General features: G+C 47.9%; 2 protein-coding genes across 2 annotated transcripts in view; both read left to right on the top strand.

Annotated features, from left to right (window-relative positions):
* Positions 1–4088, top strand: part of KIF15 (kinesin family member 15) — a 36915-nt gene extending 32827 nt beyond the window's left edge. Inside the window, exons 31-35 of the mRNA XM_062567880.1 lie at positions 775–841; positions 1473–1510; positions 2915–3080; positions 3564–3695; positions 4005–4088. Coding sequence (XP_062423864.1) covers positions 775–841; positions 1473–1510; positions 2915–3080; positions 3564–3695; positions 4005–4088 — 487 coding nt within the window. The remainder of the gene's footprint in view (positions 1–774; positions 842–1472; positions 1511–2914; positions 3081–3563; positions 3696–4004) is intronic.
* Positions 4089–5936: 1848 nt separating this feature from the next.
* TMEM42 (transmembrane protein 42) lies at positions 5937–14789 on the top strand. Its single transcript, XM_062568484.1, has 3 exons — positions 5937–6044; positions 8541–8687; positions 9560–14789. The coding sequence occupies exons 1-3, from the start codon at positions 5937–5939 to the stop codon at positions 9701–9703; spliced, it is 399 nt and encodes a 132-aa protein (XP_062424468.1). The 3' UTR covers positions 9704–14789.
* Positions 14790–15161: the final 372 nt, after the last annotated feature.

Here is a 15161-nt window from a genome sequence, read left to right as displayed (position 1 = left end):
AGAAGTGGTTAGATTGTTTAAACTAGCATTTAAATAGTATTTAAAAAATAAAAAAAGACCAACCCACACGTTCAGCCTGAGGCAGCATATACCAGGTATGGTAAATATTACCCTAGCTAAGCAGATTGACAGAGACTTTGTTACTGAAAATAGCAATCTTTTACAATTAAGTCATATTAGAATAATTATTAATCAGCACAGTTCTTCCCTGAAGGCCAGCTCTGAGAAGGAGGTAGCCCTAATGGTGTTTTGGTTTAGATGTGTGTTTGGTTTTTTATTTGTTTGATTTTTATTTTTATAGGGTTTGCTTATTTCTAATGCAGTGATGTTTATTAAAAATTAACAAAATAGTTTCCAAGTCTTCTGAATAAAAAATCTTTTATCCTCTTAACTTGGCAAGATCACTGAGCAAAGATCCTGTAGGAGAGAGTTGCTTTCTGCAGTCTTATGTGCAAGTGAATGCTATCAATAAAACATTTACCTCAGTCCAGAAGTTATCTAACACAATTGCATGGTTACTATATTTTCTTTCTAATGATTTTTTCACTAAAACATTAATTTCTCTATACTTATGCTCTGCCAAAGGAAAATGTGGTACTTCTAGAATATTAAAACTCTTCCAGAGTGACGTTTCATGATGTTCAGTATTCTTAATCTGATTGTGTATCAAGACAGTTGCATGCATTACAAATTTAATTTGGAGAAGCTGTTATTTTTATGATTGATTTTTTTTATTTATGTGCAAAACTTTCTTCATATTCTTGGACTTCCTAGTGATCAGAAATATCCTGATGTTCAGCATCTCAAAGAGAAGGAGATTGCTGAAGAACGACTGGCCAAGGTATGTTACTTTTCATGTAGTATTCAGGGTTTTTTTTTTCCCCCTACTGGGAAGTATTACTCATCATGTTTTCTTCTGTTTTGTGTCAGTGAAATGAGCACTAGCTGCTAGTGAATTCTAGTAGACACAGACCTTGACACTAATCTCTTTTGATTTCTACCTTGGACTAACTCCACTGACCTGGGTATCAAATTTACAGAATAAGCAAAATGAGATTCAGATCAGTAGATCTGATTTAGTACCAGTGAGTTGGAAAGCAAAGATTATGTCACTTGCTGATATCAAGACTCTGCCAAAAGGAGGTTAATGTTGTGGTTTCATGGATTTCCAAGACAGAAAAATGCCCTGGCTAAAGCTGCAGTGGCTGGTGGTTTATTTATGGGCAGAGACATTGATGTGGGTCATCTCTGCTAGCATGAAACAAAAATATGTTTGAATAATAAGGAGATTAACTTACAGTGAATGTTAGAGATGTGACTTATTGGGTAATAGGGTTATTTTGGTGATATCTGAAATTAAGATACTTGACATCAAGTAAGGGACAGAAATAATTTTAAGTGTGTGTATATACATATATATATTATATATATAAAAATATTAAGAATGTAATTTATATTTTGAACTTTTGCAGAATAAGGCAGTGGAGGAGATGCTGAAAATCAAAGCGGAGTAAGTTTAATATTTCTCACTAAATTGGAGACTTGTATTAAACTCATTAACACCAAAAAGATGTAGTGAATTGGATTCAATTCAAAGTATTTGGAATTCAAGTAATTAGAATTCAAGATCTGAGTTTATAAGAGACAGTGTGGAAATACCATTTATACTTTTGAAAGAAACATCCAGTTTTTACCATCTTTCATCAGTAGGTGGTAGTAGTACCTATTATTAATTTGCTGCAAGAGTGGTAGTTTATGAGGAAAATAGTCTGAAATAGGTGGAACTATAGAAAAGCTCAGCTTGGAAGGGACTTCATGGAATTGTGTAAAATGATCTACAGCATAGGCGTTATCTTACTCTAATCTATATTGCTTCGGAGATTCCTGTAATTGCCAAATTTCCTAATATTTGGGCTATTTACACTTAATAGTATGCTTTCTATAAAAATAACTCTTAAGAATGCAAATTTTTTTATGAATATGGTCATTTCAGAAGGATTTCATTCTGAATTTTTCAGGCATTCTAATCTTAGTTAGGGTTTATTTTGTTTTTAATGCATTGCATTTTCATTTCTGGTCATGTTTGCAAGTATTCATGTCTGATATTTAAAAATATACATTCCTTAGAGTATTACAGTGTCTCACATGAATAAATAACATACAGAGAAGAAAAATATTGTGGTTTTTTGTCATCAAGGAAATGTCTTGACAGATGTATAGCAAATAAAGACTCATTTTCTATAGTTGGCTTTAAACCTCAGACTTTAGCGAAACAGGAATGAGAACAAAAATACTTGAGAACAGAAAAACCTACTAAAGTTCTATCAGTAGAAATGCTGCTAAATTTGATGACACAGTTTAATATTCTGTGATCCTGATAGGATTAAACCATTTTCAGCAGCTGTAGCGTCTTTCCGAAGTGGTGGTCCTTATCCTGTCCTCGGGGCAGACAAGCTCAGACCCCAATGAGTTTTTCAAAGATGTTTCTCAGCAAAAATGCTATTAGGAAAAAGCCATATACAAACAAGCTATCAAAACTGGAGGGGGATACACACATACTTCATAAAAGCAGCAGAGTTCGTCTGGTAGATTTACAAGTGTTAGGTGAACGCCAAGGCTCCCCTTAGGCTTAGTTTCTATTTTCTGTTTCATGAGTGGAGATGTATGTCCTGGGTTGGAAACAATATGCTTTCCAAAAGAGGAGCAGCTCCAAAACATTGACTAGTTACACATAACAGCAAACATAACAGCTGGGAAGCAGTATGTATGTTTTCCTTCTGTTAACACTAGATTCTACGGAAAGAAATTGTGTCAAAAATTGTTTTAAAGAGTCCAATGTCCAAGGCTGACGTAATTCAGTCATATGCCATTTATTTTGTGTTTTGAATATTTTGTGATGCTATTATATTGGCAGGTTAGAAGAGATCAAAAATACCCTCAAAATCAAAGAGAACACCTGTCTTGAAATGACCCTGGAGATAGAACGAACAAGAGCTTTGGAGCTGAAAGCATTTCATGAAAAAGAAGAAATTAGATCAAAACTGGAGGAAACATATGAAGAGAGAGACAGAATTGGAAAGGTTATAAATGATTGGTTTGGGGAGGTTTTTTTTGTTAACTTTACAGTAGAATCATATTCACTGGAGGTAGAGCTGTTGCTAGCTGGTTGATATTGTGAAATAATTAGCAATTAAAGACTGACTTTGAAAATGTTTTATCTTACCATGCAGTTACATTTACAATGGTATTTCCTGGTGTTCTGGTAAAACACTAGTGGATACAGAAATGTGGGTACAGAAATCACTGCTGCAGTTCATAATAAAAACCAAATGATGCATCTCTCCTTTAGAGAGATCTAATGTAGCACCCAAGACAGCCAGTGACAAACATATTGCCTGGGTGAACAAACTTTTAAGTTGAATGTTACAAGAAATTTAAGTGGCAATGTTAATCAGTTCATAAGAAACTTTCTTCTGGAGAGAGAAGGGAAGGTTAAAGTCAAGGTATACTGAAGTATTTATGTAATTACACATGTATGTATGTCGTGTATTTATTAATTACAGGAAATGGACTTGCTGAGGAAGCAAGTGGAATCTCTTGCTGAGGAGAATGGGAAATTGCTAGGTCATCAAAATTTAAACCAGAAGATCCAGTATCTTGTGAAACTGAAGAAGGATTATGCTAAACTGATTGAGGTAAGTTTCAGAGAGTAGAATTCAGATGAAATAGATGTAGAAGAAAGCTGAGCTTTAACAATGGAAACTAGAATTCTTCTTCTGTCTAAGAGTTATTGATACCTCTGATTATATGATACCTCTGGTTCATGGCTGGTCTGTCTTCTCACAGACATTTAAATAAAAATCACCCCACTGCGTTTCCTCAAGTATATGGTGTTTCCAACACTTGAGCAAGTGTAGGTATCACTCATTTTGAAATTCAAAAGAAATGTGCACACCTTCCTTAATACCCATGTAGTTCTAAATACCTTTCCTTTCTTTTTACAGGAGACCGAAAAACTACGTGTTGAAAATGCTTTTCTGAAAGAAACTAAAAAATGTGACACATGCAGAAGTCATGATCAGCTATAATGATAGAAATAAAACTGCAAAACCACATTTTGAAAATGCACAGAATAAGAACAAACCAGTTGTCAGACTTGGCTTTTGCTATTAGTCCCAGAATGTTGTCAGCTATACTCAGAATAATTTAAGTATTTTAGTTCCTGGATGTTTTGCTGATGGTAACTTTTAGTGAAGAATTCTACTCCAGCTAACTGGGCAGCCTTCATTGATACTGTAACACCTTCTCATTGAAGGGGCTCCATAATTTTTACACAAACTGATTTTATACAGGTGCTAAAAGAAACTTCCCCGAAAATTTTGTGCCTTGCCAAGGAAAAGCTTTCTTGCAGGAACATCTCTGGATTCTTGTTTCTTTTCATTCCTGAATGCCAGTTCATGTCTGTTCTGAAATGCTAATTTTTTTTTCTACCTTAGTTGAATTCATACAAGCACAATTTCTTTGTGATTTTTAGCAAAATTTACAATGTTTGACAAATTAATTTTAACCCAGTACAAATCTGTGAACTCATTAATACTCATGGGTTGATTAAAAATAATTTTCATATTGAAGTTCATTCAGTAAAATAGGAAAGTCATTTTAATAACAGATTTGTAAATAGTACTATAAATACCTTGTAGCATTGTATTTCTCTCTTATTATAGTTGAAACTAAAATGCTTTGCAAACTTGTTTTTTCCCCCTATTGTAAATTTACAGGAGACTTCTGTGATAGCATTGTGGAAAACAATTTCATAAGTGTTTTGTAACCATTTTCTTAGCAAACAAAAGATCTTATTTCTTAACAGTTCTGAAGATACACAAAATATTTTTAAGGGTGCAGTACCATCTCATTAAGTCATGTGTAAGATACGGAGGTTTACTGCAACTAACTGGAACTTTCAGCAGAACACAGAACATTAATCTGTATAGCAGTATCAGACACTTGTAGGTGGATTTTTTGTTTTGTTTTGTTTTTTTAATACAGTCAGTACTCCCATCATTCTATTTTTGGCTACTTTGTACAATACTACTCAATGGTGAGGCAAATGGAAACAAAGATGTGTGCCAGTTAAAGAGCAAGATATCTAGCGAGTTTGTTCTATACCTGACTGCTGAGAACCAATTTTTTCCCCCCAATTTATCTGTGGGCTTTTAAAGTCACAGTGCTGCAGACTTGTTTCTACTTGGAACTTTGGTCTGAAGCATCAAAGTTTAAAACTGAGCTTAAATTGAAGAGTTTGAACATCAGAAATTGGAAGAAGCTAGAGGGCCGGTGCAAAAGAACAGGCAGCCAGGGCCCGTCTTGGGCGAGGACCCCCTCGTTGTTGTGCCCTCGGGGGACCCACAGACACACCCATTCTTTCGTTTGTTTTTGTTTGGCGTTTTGTTTGGTTTTTGTCATCCCCCTAGGTGTGCAAACTTGCCTTTGGGAGGCCCCTAACGTCCTCCCAGGCCCAAAGTGTCCCCGGGGAGGCGGCGGGAGCACCCTGCCAGCCCAGGCCGTTGCTCGCTCACGAACCAGTCTGTGCCCAGCATTCCACTGTTACCAGCTTTGGTGCTGCATGTGCTTTTCCTTTCTTCATTCTTTTTTTAATAAAGCTTTTGTATATAATGGAAGCTCTCACGGGTACTTTGTTGGTTTTTTTGGGGGGCGGGGGGTGCAGGCTGTGGAGCACCGGCTGCCGCTGCTGCAGCACAGGCGGCGCGGCCATGAGGACAGTCACCAGGGCCTCGCTGCAGCGCCCACGACCAAGAGACGTTAAACGGGGCTTCAGCCGCGGCCCCCACCCGCGGAGCCCGCGCCGCCCTCCGAGAGCCGGGGCGGGAGGCGGCGCCGCTGCCCGGGCCCGCCCGCCGGAAGGCGGCAGCGGCGCCATGCGGGCGGTCGGCGCGGCGGCGGGCGCGGGGCTGCTGGCGGCGGCGGCGGCGGCGGCGGCGAAGCTGGCGCTGGGGCGGCGGCGGGGCGCGGCGGCGGGCGGCGGGGTAAGGCGGCGGCGCGGCGGGCCGTGAGGCGGCGGGGCGGAAACGCTCCGCGCGCGCTGCCGGTTTGTACCCGCTTCGTTGTGCGCCGGCCTGCTGCGTGGGCGAGGCGCAAGGCGGGGGTTACTGTTCGCGGGGGGGGGGGGGGGGTAAATTTGGGCTCGGACTCCAAAGGAGAACCCAGGAGAGGAAGATGGATCCGAAAATATCCACCCCTACTCCCCCCCCCAGGAAAAATAAATAAATAAATTTGTGTGATTATCGGAGATGGTTAAAAAAACTAAACAAAAATGCTAACCGATCCTCTTAATCCCTTCCGATATGTTAAAAGGGATGGTGGGAAGGAGAATCAAAAATGTTAAAACCTGATACTCACCCTGACCCCTTCTCTCCCCCCAATCATCCCCATCTGCTCCCCCCCCCAAAAAAAAGAAGAAGATTTTGCTCTGTGCTATGAGGAAATTGGAGCATGAAATTCCTGAAAATGTTGCCGCATCTGCTGGGAGTATGTTTCTCCTTCAAAATTTGCAGAACTATTGGCCCGTTTGGTTTTTTTTTCTCTAAGCAAAGTGGTTCCTCCAGTTGCTTCCTTCAGGTCCGTTTTGGGTGACAACTGTGAAGCCGGTTAATCGTTCCAGTGGTGAAAACAACAGTTTTAAGTAAATGCCGTAATGAGCTCTCCGGTGGCTCCGCTGCTGCAGCGCCTCGCGGTTGCCCGCTTGGGAGTGTGCCTTGCTCGGGCGCGCTTGCTGCAGAGCCGTTCGCGCGGAGCGGCCGCGAGGGAGCGGAGACCCCGGGAGCTCCGCTGGGCCTGAGGAGGAGCCGGCCGGGAGCCAGAAGCGAGCGGGATGGACCGGCCGCCGCGGCCTGCGTGGGCTGGCAGGGGGCCGCGGGGACTGGCAGGGGGTGAAGCCTCCGTGGGGCCGGGGGCGTAGGGCCGCGGCGCGCTCCGCGGCCGCATGAGGTTGGGTGTGCAAGGCGAGGGCGCGCGAAGTGACGGCCCAGCCTGAGAACGGCCCGGCCACGAGGGGTCATTTCGCTTGAACAAAACCTTTCTCCTCCTTTTCTTTACCCTGTCGCCTGCCAATCTCCGTTTACGCTTACTTCTGCCACTCCAGGAGTGATTCTGGCTTATCTGAAGTGTACACTGAAATTAATCTCCTCTTACGAAAACAAGCAGCCCCGTAATCCTTGACTCACCGGGCTGGCTTGGCTGAGGGGAGGAATGACGTCCCCGTCCTTCCTGGTGGCGCGCGGCGGGGAGCTGCGCCTGCCTGCGCCCCGCGTGCCTGGGGGTTGCCCCGCGTTGCTCACTGCAGTCTGCAGCCGAGCTTTGGACATCTCCAAAGCTTGAAGATCTCACCAGCTCTGCTCCAGTGTTTGACCGCGTTTATTTTTTCCTGTGCCCGACCCAAATTTCCGTTGTTCTGACCTGTGCTGGCTCCCCCTTGCCGTATCCCGGCGCTCCGCTGGGAACAGTCCAGCTCCATCCTCTCTGCACCCTCCAGTGGGCAGTTGGAGTCAGTGATGAGGTCTCCTTTTCTGAAGGCTCTTTCTCTGAGCGGTGCGTCTGGGAAGGCTGTTCCTGATCGTGGGGAGAAGCTGCTGAATTTAGTTAAAACCCTCAGGGTGAAACCTGGAGTAAGGAGCAGCCGGAGAGGGAGGCCAACGCCGCCTGCTCCCCTGTTAGCAAGCGAACCCCCGTCCCGCGACGGGCTGTAACGCTGCAGCAGGCGTCTTCCTCCGAAGAAGGGCAGCGCCTGAGCACCGTTACCGCTCTCCATGGGGCTTGCCGCGGGGCAGCCGGTCTCCGGGAAAGGCTTCGTGCCGCAGAGCGCTTGTAGCGCTGGAGACCTTTGGCAGGAGCAGGGTCGGGGGAGCCGCGCAGCCTGGCGGAGGCAGCTAGCCCCGGCGAGCTTGCACAAGTCATCGTCACCTGCTGAGGAAAATCCTGTCGCTTTCCCTTGCTTGTAGATACTCATTTCTCCTTCCTAGTGAGGACAGAGAAAGCATGGTGGCCCCAGCTGCAGGGTGAGCTGGCAGAGGGCCACGTGCATCCATCCCTGCGGGGCAGGCGACACCTCTCAGGTGTGTTTGCTTGCAGGCTCGTAGCTACTTCTGCGCCCGCTCCACGGCTAATCCCCTGATGGGCTTGTGTTGGCGGAGAGAGGTGACAGGCAGAGAAGGCATGATCATTGTGGGCTTTGGCAATGCCTTGCTTTTCCTCACCTTCACATGCTCACTGCTTTTCAGCTTGTAGTCAGAGGCTGAATTAATTGCAGGACACGTCAGAGCTGCAGGCCCAGGGGTCCTCTCTTGCTTCTGTTGCCTTCTGTGATTTAACAATATATTTGAAACTCATATTCATCATCATTTAATAACATTCATTCTTCAGTTTCAAGCAAATGCCATTTGGCTTTGCTCCAGGTGCCCGTGAAATAACGCAGGTGAGTGACCACTCGGTTGCAAATACGTGGGTTTTCCCCTTTCATTCTACAGCTGGATGTGCTGCTTCGAGGAGGCTGCTTCGGCTTGGTGTTCGCATGCAATGCGGTCATGTGGACGGTCTTCGCAAAAGCCCTGCGCCTCTCCTCCTCCTCAGCTGCTGCCTCGGTGACCACAATGGCCTCCAACTTCATCTCCTCGGTGAGTAAGTTTGTCCCAGAGGCACTGGAGCCTGCAGAAGTGCAGTGACGTAAGAACAGTCTCTCTGGGCAAGATTGGTCCTAGCTCGTCTCCTGGCGAGATGAGGGGCCTCTCCGGCCACAAAGGGAGATTAAACTACCCCTGCATAGGCAGGCAGGAAATAGTTGTATCAGGTGTCACCTGATCTGATCTCTTAGTGTAATGGAGGAAGAGCGTTGCTGCCAAACGCAGCATCTCGTGATGGCTGCAATGTTTCCTGAGCTTTTATAATTGCCCGAAATAAAATGGCACGGTGAGAACTGGAGCTGGAAACTTTCCCTTGTTTTGCTTTTACTTTAGCAAAACCTCGCTTGCATCAAACCAGAGCTACCTGCGAGATCATTTTGGACCTGTACATTTTTCCTGCATTCTTTTCACATTGTTAGTCTGGTTTCTCTGCTTTAGCAATTCTCAGACAGGCTGTAGAGTTGTCCAAAATACTTTGAAACCAGTGGGACCTCTTTTTTATTGAGTTGAGTAGAGTCTTGGTTCCCCAGAGTTGCTGAGAAGGCAGCAAACCAGGTGCACATCTGCCAAAATCCTGTTTTGGGGCCCCAGTGTGGCTGCACTTCCCAGCCTGGATGCCACAGTAGGTCTTTCTCAGCGTTAGCAGCAGCACTTCGAAGCAGCGGCAGCATTTCTATTGGTGGTCCTAGCAGGAATTTTTTTTAAGCAGGTTTATCCTGGCCCAGCTCTCCCAGCAGTGTAAATCCTGGCATCTCCAAAAAGGCGTTGAGCTGTTTGCTGCAGCCAGCCTGCTCCACCACCCCGTAGTGCTGCAGGCTTTGCGGCAACTCAGCCCAGTGAAGCTTTCTCTCTTTCTTGTCCTTCAGGCCATCCTGGGCAAGTTGCTGTTTGGGGAGACGTGGACGCTTCTGTGGTGGATTGGCCTTGCCGTGACGCTGGGCGGCCTCGTGCTGCTGCACACCGCTGCGCCCCAGGCAGCGCGGCTGCCGCCGGAGGAGAAGCAGAAGTGAGGTGGACAGGGGGGTTCCCTGGGCAGTGCCAGCCCTCGTGAGACCTTGGCTGCCAGACCTGCTTCAGGTCCCCAGAGATGCTGACAAGCGATGCCATCCCCTATGGACATGACGTGCTTAGCACTGCTGGGCCAATGGTGTTGGGTTAAGAAGAACAGCACACTGCTGCGCGTGTTCAACATGTGGCGTTGGCAGGGGGACAGTCCAGGAATCGGGCAAAATCTGCTCTCCCCAGACTTCTGGGCAGCTCACCAAGCAATTATGGTTTCATACTAAGTAAGGCTGAGATACGGTTTTGTGTGTCACCATTTGGCTGAGACAGATTTCCTTCCCCTCCCCTTTACCCTTGGGAGTCCGGAGGATTGTGCAGCCATGCGAAATGCAGTTGTGGCAGTCGATGGGAGAGCTGGAGAAGACACCATTTCATCTGCCAAGGTGGGCTTGCTCCCCAGCTGCCTCCAAAATGCTGGACCTCTGCCACTGCCTTGCAGGGCAGTTCCTTGAAACAACTCAGCTTGGAACGTTTCCCTTTTTCTCTTTTTTAGCCTGGTAATGTTTTCATTATTGACACAGAATCATAGAATCAGTAAGGTTGGAAGGGACCTCTGGAGATCATCTAATCCAACCTCCCCACTCAGCAGGGTCACCTAGAGCATGTTAGACAGGGTTGCATCCAGGCGGGCCTTGAATATCTCCAGAGAAGGAGACTCCACAACCTCTCTGGGCAACCTGTGCCAGTGCTCCATCACTCTCACAGGGAAGAAATTCCCCCTCATGTTCAGGCGGAACTTCCTGCGCTTCAGTTTCTGCCCATTGCCTCTTGTCCTGTCACATGGGACAACTGAAAAGAGTTTAGCCCCATTGCCTTGACACCCTCCCTTCAGGTACTTGTACACATTGATAAGATCCCCCCTCAGTCTTTTCTTCCCCAGGCTGAAGAGGCCCAGCTCTCGCAGCCGTTCCTCAGAGGGCAGATGCTGCAGCCCTCTGATCATCTTTGTAGCCCTACACTGGACTCTCTCCAGTAGCTCCATGTCTCTCTTGTACTGGGGAGCCCAGAACTGGACACAGTACTCGAGATGAGGCCTCACGAGGGCTGAGGAGAGGGGCAGGATCACCTCCCTCGACCTGCCGGCAACGGTCTTGCTGATGCACCCCAGGATACTGTTGGCCTTCTTGGCCACAAGGGCACATTGCTGGCTCATGGTCAACTTGTCATCCACCAGCACTCCCAGGTCCTTCTCTGCAGTGCTGCTCTCCAGCAGGTCAACCCCCAGCCTGTACTGGTGCCTAGGGTCCTGCTACGTGCAGGACTCTGCACTTACCCTTGTTGAACCTCATGAGGTTCCTCTCTGCCCAACTCTCCAGCCTGGCCAGGTCTCTCTGAAGGGCAGCACAGCCCTCAGGTGTATCAGCCACTCCTCCCAGCTTGGTATCATCAGCAGACTTGCTGAGGAGGCACTTTGTCTCCTCATCCAGGTCATTGATGAAGAAGCTGAACAGGATGGGACCCAGTACTGAGCCCTGCGGGACGCCACTAGCCACAGGCCTCCAACCAGACTCCACACCACTGATGACAACCCTCTGAGCTCTGCCTTTCAGCCAGCTCTCAAGCCACCTCACTGTCCACTCGTCTAACCCACACTTCCTGAGCTTATCTAGGAGGATGTTATGGGAGACAGTGTCCAAAGCCTTGCTGACGTCAAGGTACACAACGTCCACTGCTCTGCCCTCATCTACCCAGCCAGGCATTCCATCAGAGAAAGCTGTCAGATTGGTGAAGCAGGATTTTCCCCTTGGTGAATCCATGCTGGCTACTCCTGATCACCTTCTTTTCCTTCACATGCTTAGAGATGACATCCAGAATGAGCTGTTCCATCACCTTTCCAGGGATGGAGGTGAGGCTGACTGGCCTATAGTTGCCTGGGTCCTCCTTCTTGCCCCTTTCGAAGACTGGAGTGACACCAGCCTTCTTCCAGTCCTCAGGCACCTCTCCAGTTCTCCAGGACCTTTCAAAGATGATGGAGAGCGACCTGGCAACAACATCTGCCAGCTCCCTCAGTACCTGTGGGTGCATCCCATCTGGGCCCACAAATCTGTGGATGTCTAGCCTGCTCAGAAGGTCTCTAATCCTATCCTCCTCAACCAAAGGAAAGTCTTCCCTTCTCCAGACTTTCTTCCTCACATCCAGGCTCTGCAATTCATGGGGGCTGCCCTTAGCAGTGAAGACTGAAGCAAAGAAGGCATTCAGTAACTCTGCCCTCTCTGTATCCCTTGTCACCAGGGCCCCCGCCCCATTCAGTAGTGGGCCCACATTTTCCCAAATCCTCCTCTTGCTGCTGATATATCTGAAGAAGCCCTTCCTGTTGTCCTTGACATCCCTTGCCAGACCCAATTCCAGCTGGGCCTTAGCCTTCCTCGCAGCATCTCTACATACTCTGGCTGCATTCCTATAATTCTCCCAAGTAGCCTGTCCCCTCCTCCACATTCTGTGTATTTTCTTCTTCTGTCTGAATTTGGCCAAGAGCTCCTTGCTCACCCATTCAGGTCTCCTGCCCCCTTTGCTGCGCTTCTTACTCATAGGGATGCACCGCTCTTGAGCTTGGAGGAAGTGATGTTTGAATACTAGCCAGCTCTCCTGGACCCCTCTTCCTTCTAGGGCCTTAACTCATGAAATTCCACCAATTAGGTCTCTGAAGAGGCCAAAGTCCACTCTCCTGAAGTCCAGGGTTGCAATCCTGCTTGTTGCCTTACTTCTTTCCCGCAGGATCCTGAATTCCACCATCTCATGGTCACTGCAGCCAAGGCTGCCCTCAACCTTCACATCTCCAACCAGTCCCTCTCTGTTGGTAAGGACAAGGTCCAGCAGGACACCCTTCTTCGTAGACTCCTCCATGATTTGTGACAAGAAGTTATCATCAGCGCATTGCAGGAGCCTCCTGGACTGCTTGTGCCTTGCTGTGTGGTCCCTCCAGCAGATGTCAGGGTGGTTGAAGTCCCCCATGAGAACCAGGGCCTGTGATCTTGAGGCTACTTCCAGCTGTCTGTAGAAGGCCTCATCAACTTTCTCTTCCTGGTCAAGTGGCCTGTAGTAGATACCCACAACAGTGTCCCCCATCTTGGCGTGCCCTTTGATCTTTACTCATAACTTCTCGATTGCCTCCTCCTCCACCCCTAGGCAGAGCTCGATGCATTCCAGTTGCACTCTCACATAAAGAGCAACTCCACCACCTCGCCTTCCTGGCCTGTCTTTCCTAGAAAGCACATATCCATCCATGACAGCATTCCCGTCGTGAGAGCTATCCCACCATGTCTCCATGATTGCAATGAGATCATGGCCCTGTGGCCACACACAGATCTCCAGCTCCTCCTGTTTGTTCCCCATGCTGCATGCATTGGTGTACAGGCATTTCAAAGAGGTAGTCATGCCTGCAGGTTTCCCAGGAAGGGTGTAAGGGGGTCCCACATAGCCGTGTCTCACATGCACATCCCCAGCTGCATGTACCCGTTGGAGGCCCCCCAACCCAACTTGTGTTTTGTTGTCTACACTGTCTCTATGACAACCCCCCACTTCCCTTCTACCTAGTTTAAAGCCCTCTTTACTAGGCTGGCCAACCTGTTGGCAAAGGCAAATGTGCCCCACTTGGTTAGGTGAATCCCATCTCTCCCCTCCTAATCCTACCCATAGCCCCCTCATCCTGTGCTCCATTTCCATCTTTTCTTCTTGCGCCAGAGTGCCTGTGCCAGTCACACACGTTCAGACTCGTTACCCTGTTTGCATGCTTATCTGTGGAGTAGCAAAGGTGCACACGCAACATCTTTCCTGGTAGGTACCAGGAAACCAGGCACCAGCCTTTCCAGATGCATGGTAATGGTGACCTCCTACACTGTGTCAGTAACGACTGCTCCAGAGAGAGGTGGCCTCTTCTGAGTCAGTGTACTGGAAATGGAGACCAGAGGCTTATCAGCCACTCCTCCTCTTCACACCCCAATGTTGTGGAGCTTTCTCCATTTGGGGGTAGAAATTTGAAAGTAAACATGGTGGCTGTAGAAGGTTCCTGGGCATCAGAGCTTTTCTGTAAGAGGAACTGGCCTGAAATAGAAAAGCAAACAGAAATAGCTGCTGAAGACTTCTGACATGTCTGTTCTGCTATTTGTGGTTTCCCTCTCTACCTCTGGAAATGCCCCTGTGCTCATCGTAGCTTCTCATTGCTCAGGAAACTGTGGAGTACTTAATTAGTTCCTTCAGCTTGCCCAGTCAGTCACATACAGCTTTCAACTTGCCATCTACGTCTGCTGCCTATACTTCCCGCTTCCCCATTCCTGACCTATTGCTCATTTTGATGTAAGGTTGATGCGGTTAAGGCTTTTTCCCTTAAACTTAACCAGGATGGATTTTTGATCACCATCCCTGGTTCTGGGTAGGTCGGACAGATTTTGGTGGGAAGGGAACAGAGCACACATGAACCACGAGCAGTTTTCATTAAGGGTACGCATGTTCAGTGCAGGTTATGTGATAAAAAGCTCTCCACAAGCAGAAAGGGGCACAGTGAGACCGTGGCTGGTGGGGGAACCCACATAATCCTCTGCCTGGCTGTTCCCAGGCCCATTGCAGGAGTGCATTCAGCCCAGCAAGGGCTCTCACCACCACAAGCTCAGAAGAGCATGGAGGCGTAATGGCAGTTGGGGCACCCAAATTACCCGTTTGGAGGAGTGACACCCTGTCCAGCTACGCCAGGGGAGCATCAGCCCTGGGGTGACACTTGGTGCGAGGAGACCACAGAGGCGACTCTCCCGAGCACCTTTTGGACTGGGGGAGTGCCTGCCCCGGGGAGTGGGACATGTTGTGGGACGCAGGGGAAGAGCATTTGGGGATTGTACAAGGTTTATTACGGGGCGCTTGCAGGAGGAACCAAGAGCAGAGAAAGGGAGGGATCTGGGGGATTTGAGGAGGAACAAACATGGGAAACCAGAGGGCTAAGAGGGCAAAAAGGGGGCTCGGTCAGGTGGAAATGGGGCTGATCAGTGCACGTGCCAGGCCATGTGCTATGCCTGAGCAGTCTGTCCTGTCTTCTTATTAAATCCATTTCTAACCATTTTCCTGGGTGAGGATCTCTGTATTCTGCATGCGTGTGTGTGAGGGGTCTGCACCAGCAGCTGGAGTGGGGCTGTGGGAGCATGGGTGTCCATGGACCAGCAACTGGGGAGAGTGGGGAGCCAGGGCCAGTTACTGGGTGGGCTGAGGATCTCAGCCCAGCTGCTGGAGGACCCACACATGCATACATATATGTGCATATATGTGCATGTGTGTATGTGTGTGTCCATGTTGATCCCTGTGTTCAGCTCTGTGTACGACGTGCACGTGCGTCGGCGTGGGCGCCTGCTGGGAACACACACTCAACCCTGCTCTGGGTGGACCGGGGGGCAGGGGGCGGCAGCAGCCTTGTCCCACTAGCTG

Source organism: Rhea pennata, chromosome 2 (assembly GCF_028389875.1).
Source record: "Rhea pennata isolate bPtePen1 chromosome 2, bPtePen1.pri, whole genome shotgun sequence".
NCBI classification, from domain to species: Eukaryota; Metazoa; Chordata; class Aves; order Rheiformes; family Rheidae; genus Rhea; species Rhea pennata.
This window is presented reverse-complemented; position numbering and strand designations above follow the sequence as displayed.

Coding starts and splice junctions, on each gene's coding strand:
- TMEM42 (XM_062568484.1), top strand. CDS start 5,937: ATGCGGGCGGTCGGCGCGGCGGCGGGCGCGGGGCTGCTGGCGGCGGCG. Junction 6,045..8,540: donor GCGCGGCGGCGGGCGGCGGG/GTAAGGCGGCGG, acceptor TTCATTCTACAG/CTGGATGTGCTGCTTCGAGG. Junction 8,688..9,559: donor CCTCCAACTTCATCTCCTCG/GTGAGTAAGTTT, acceptor CTTGTCCTTCAG/GCCATCCTGGGCAAGTTGCT.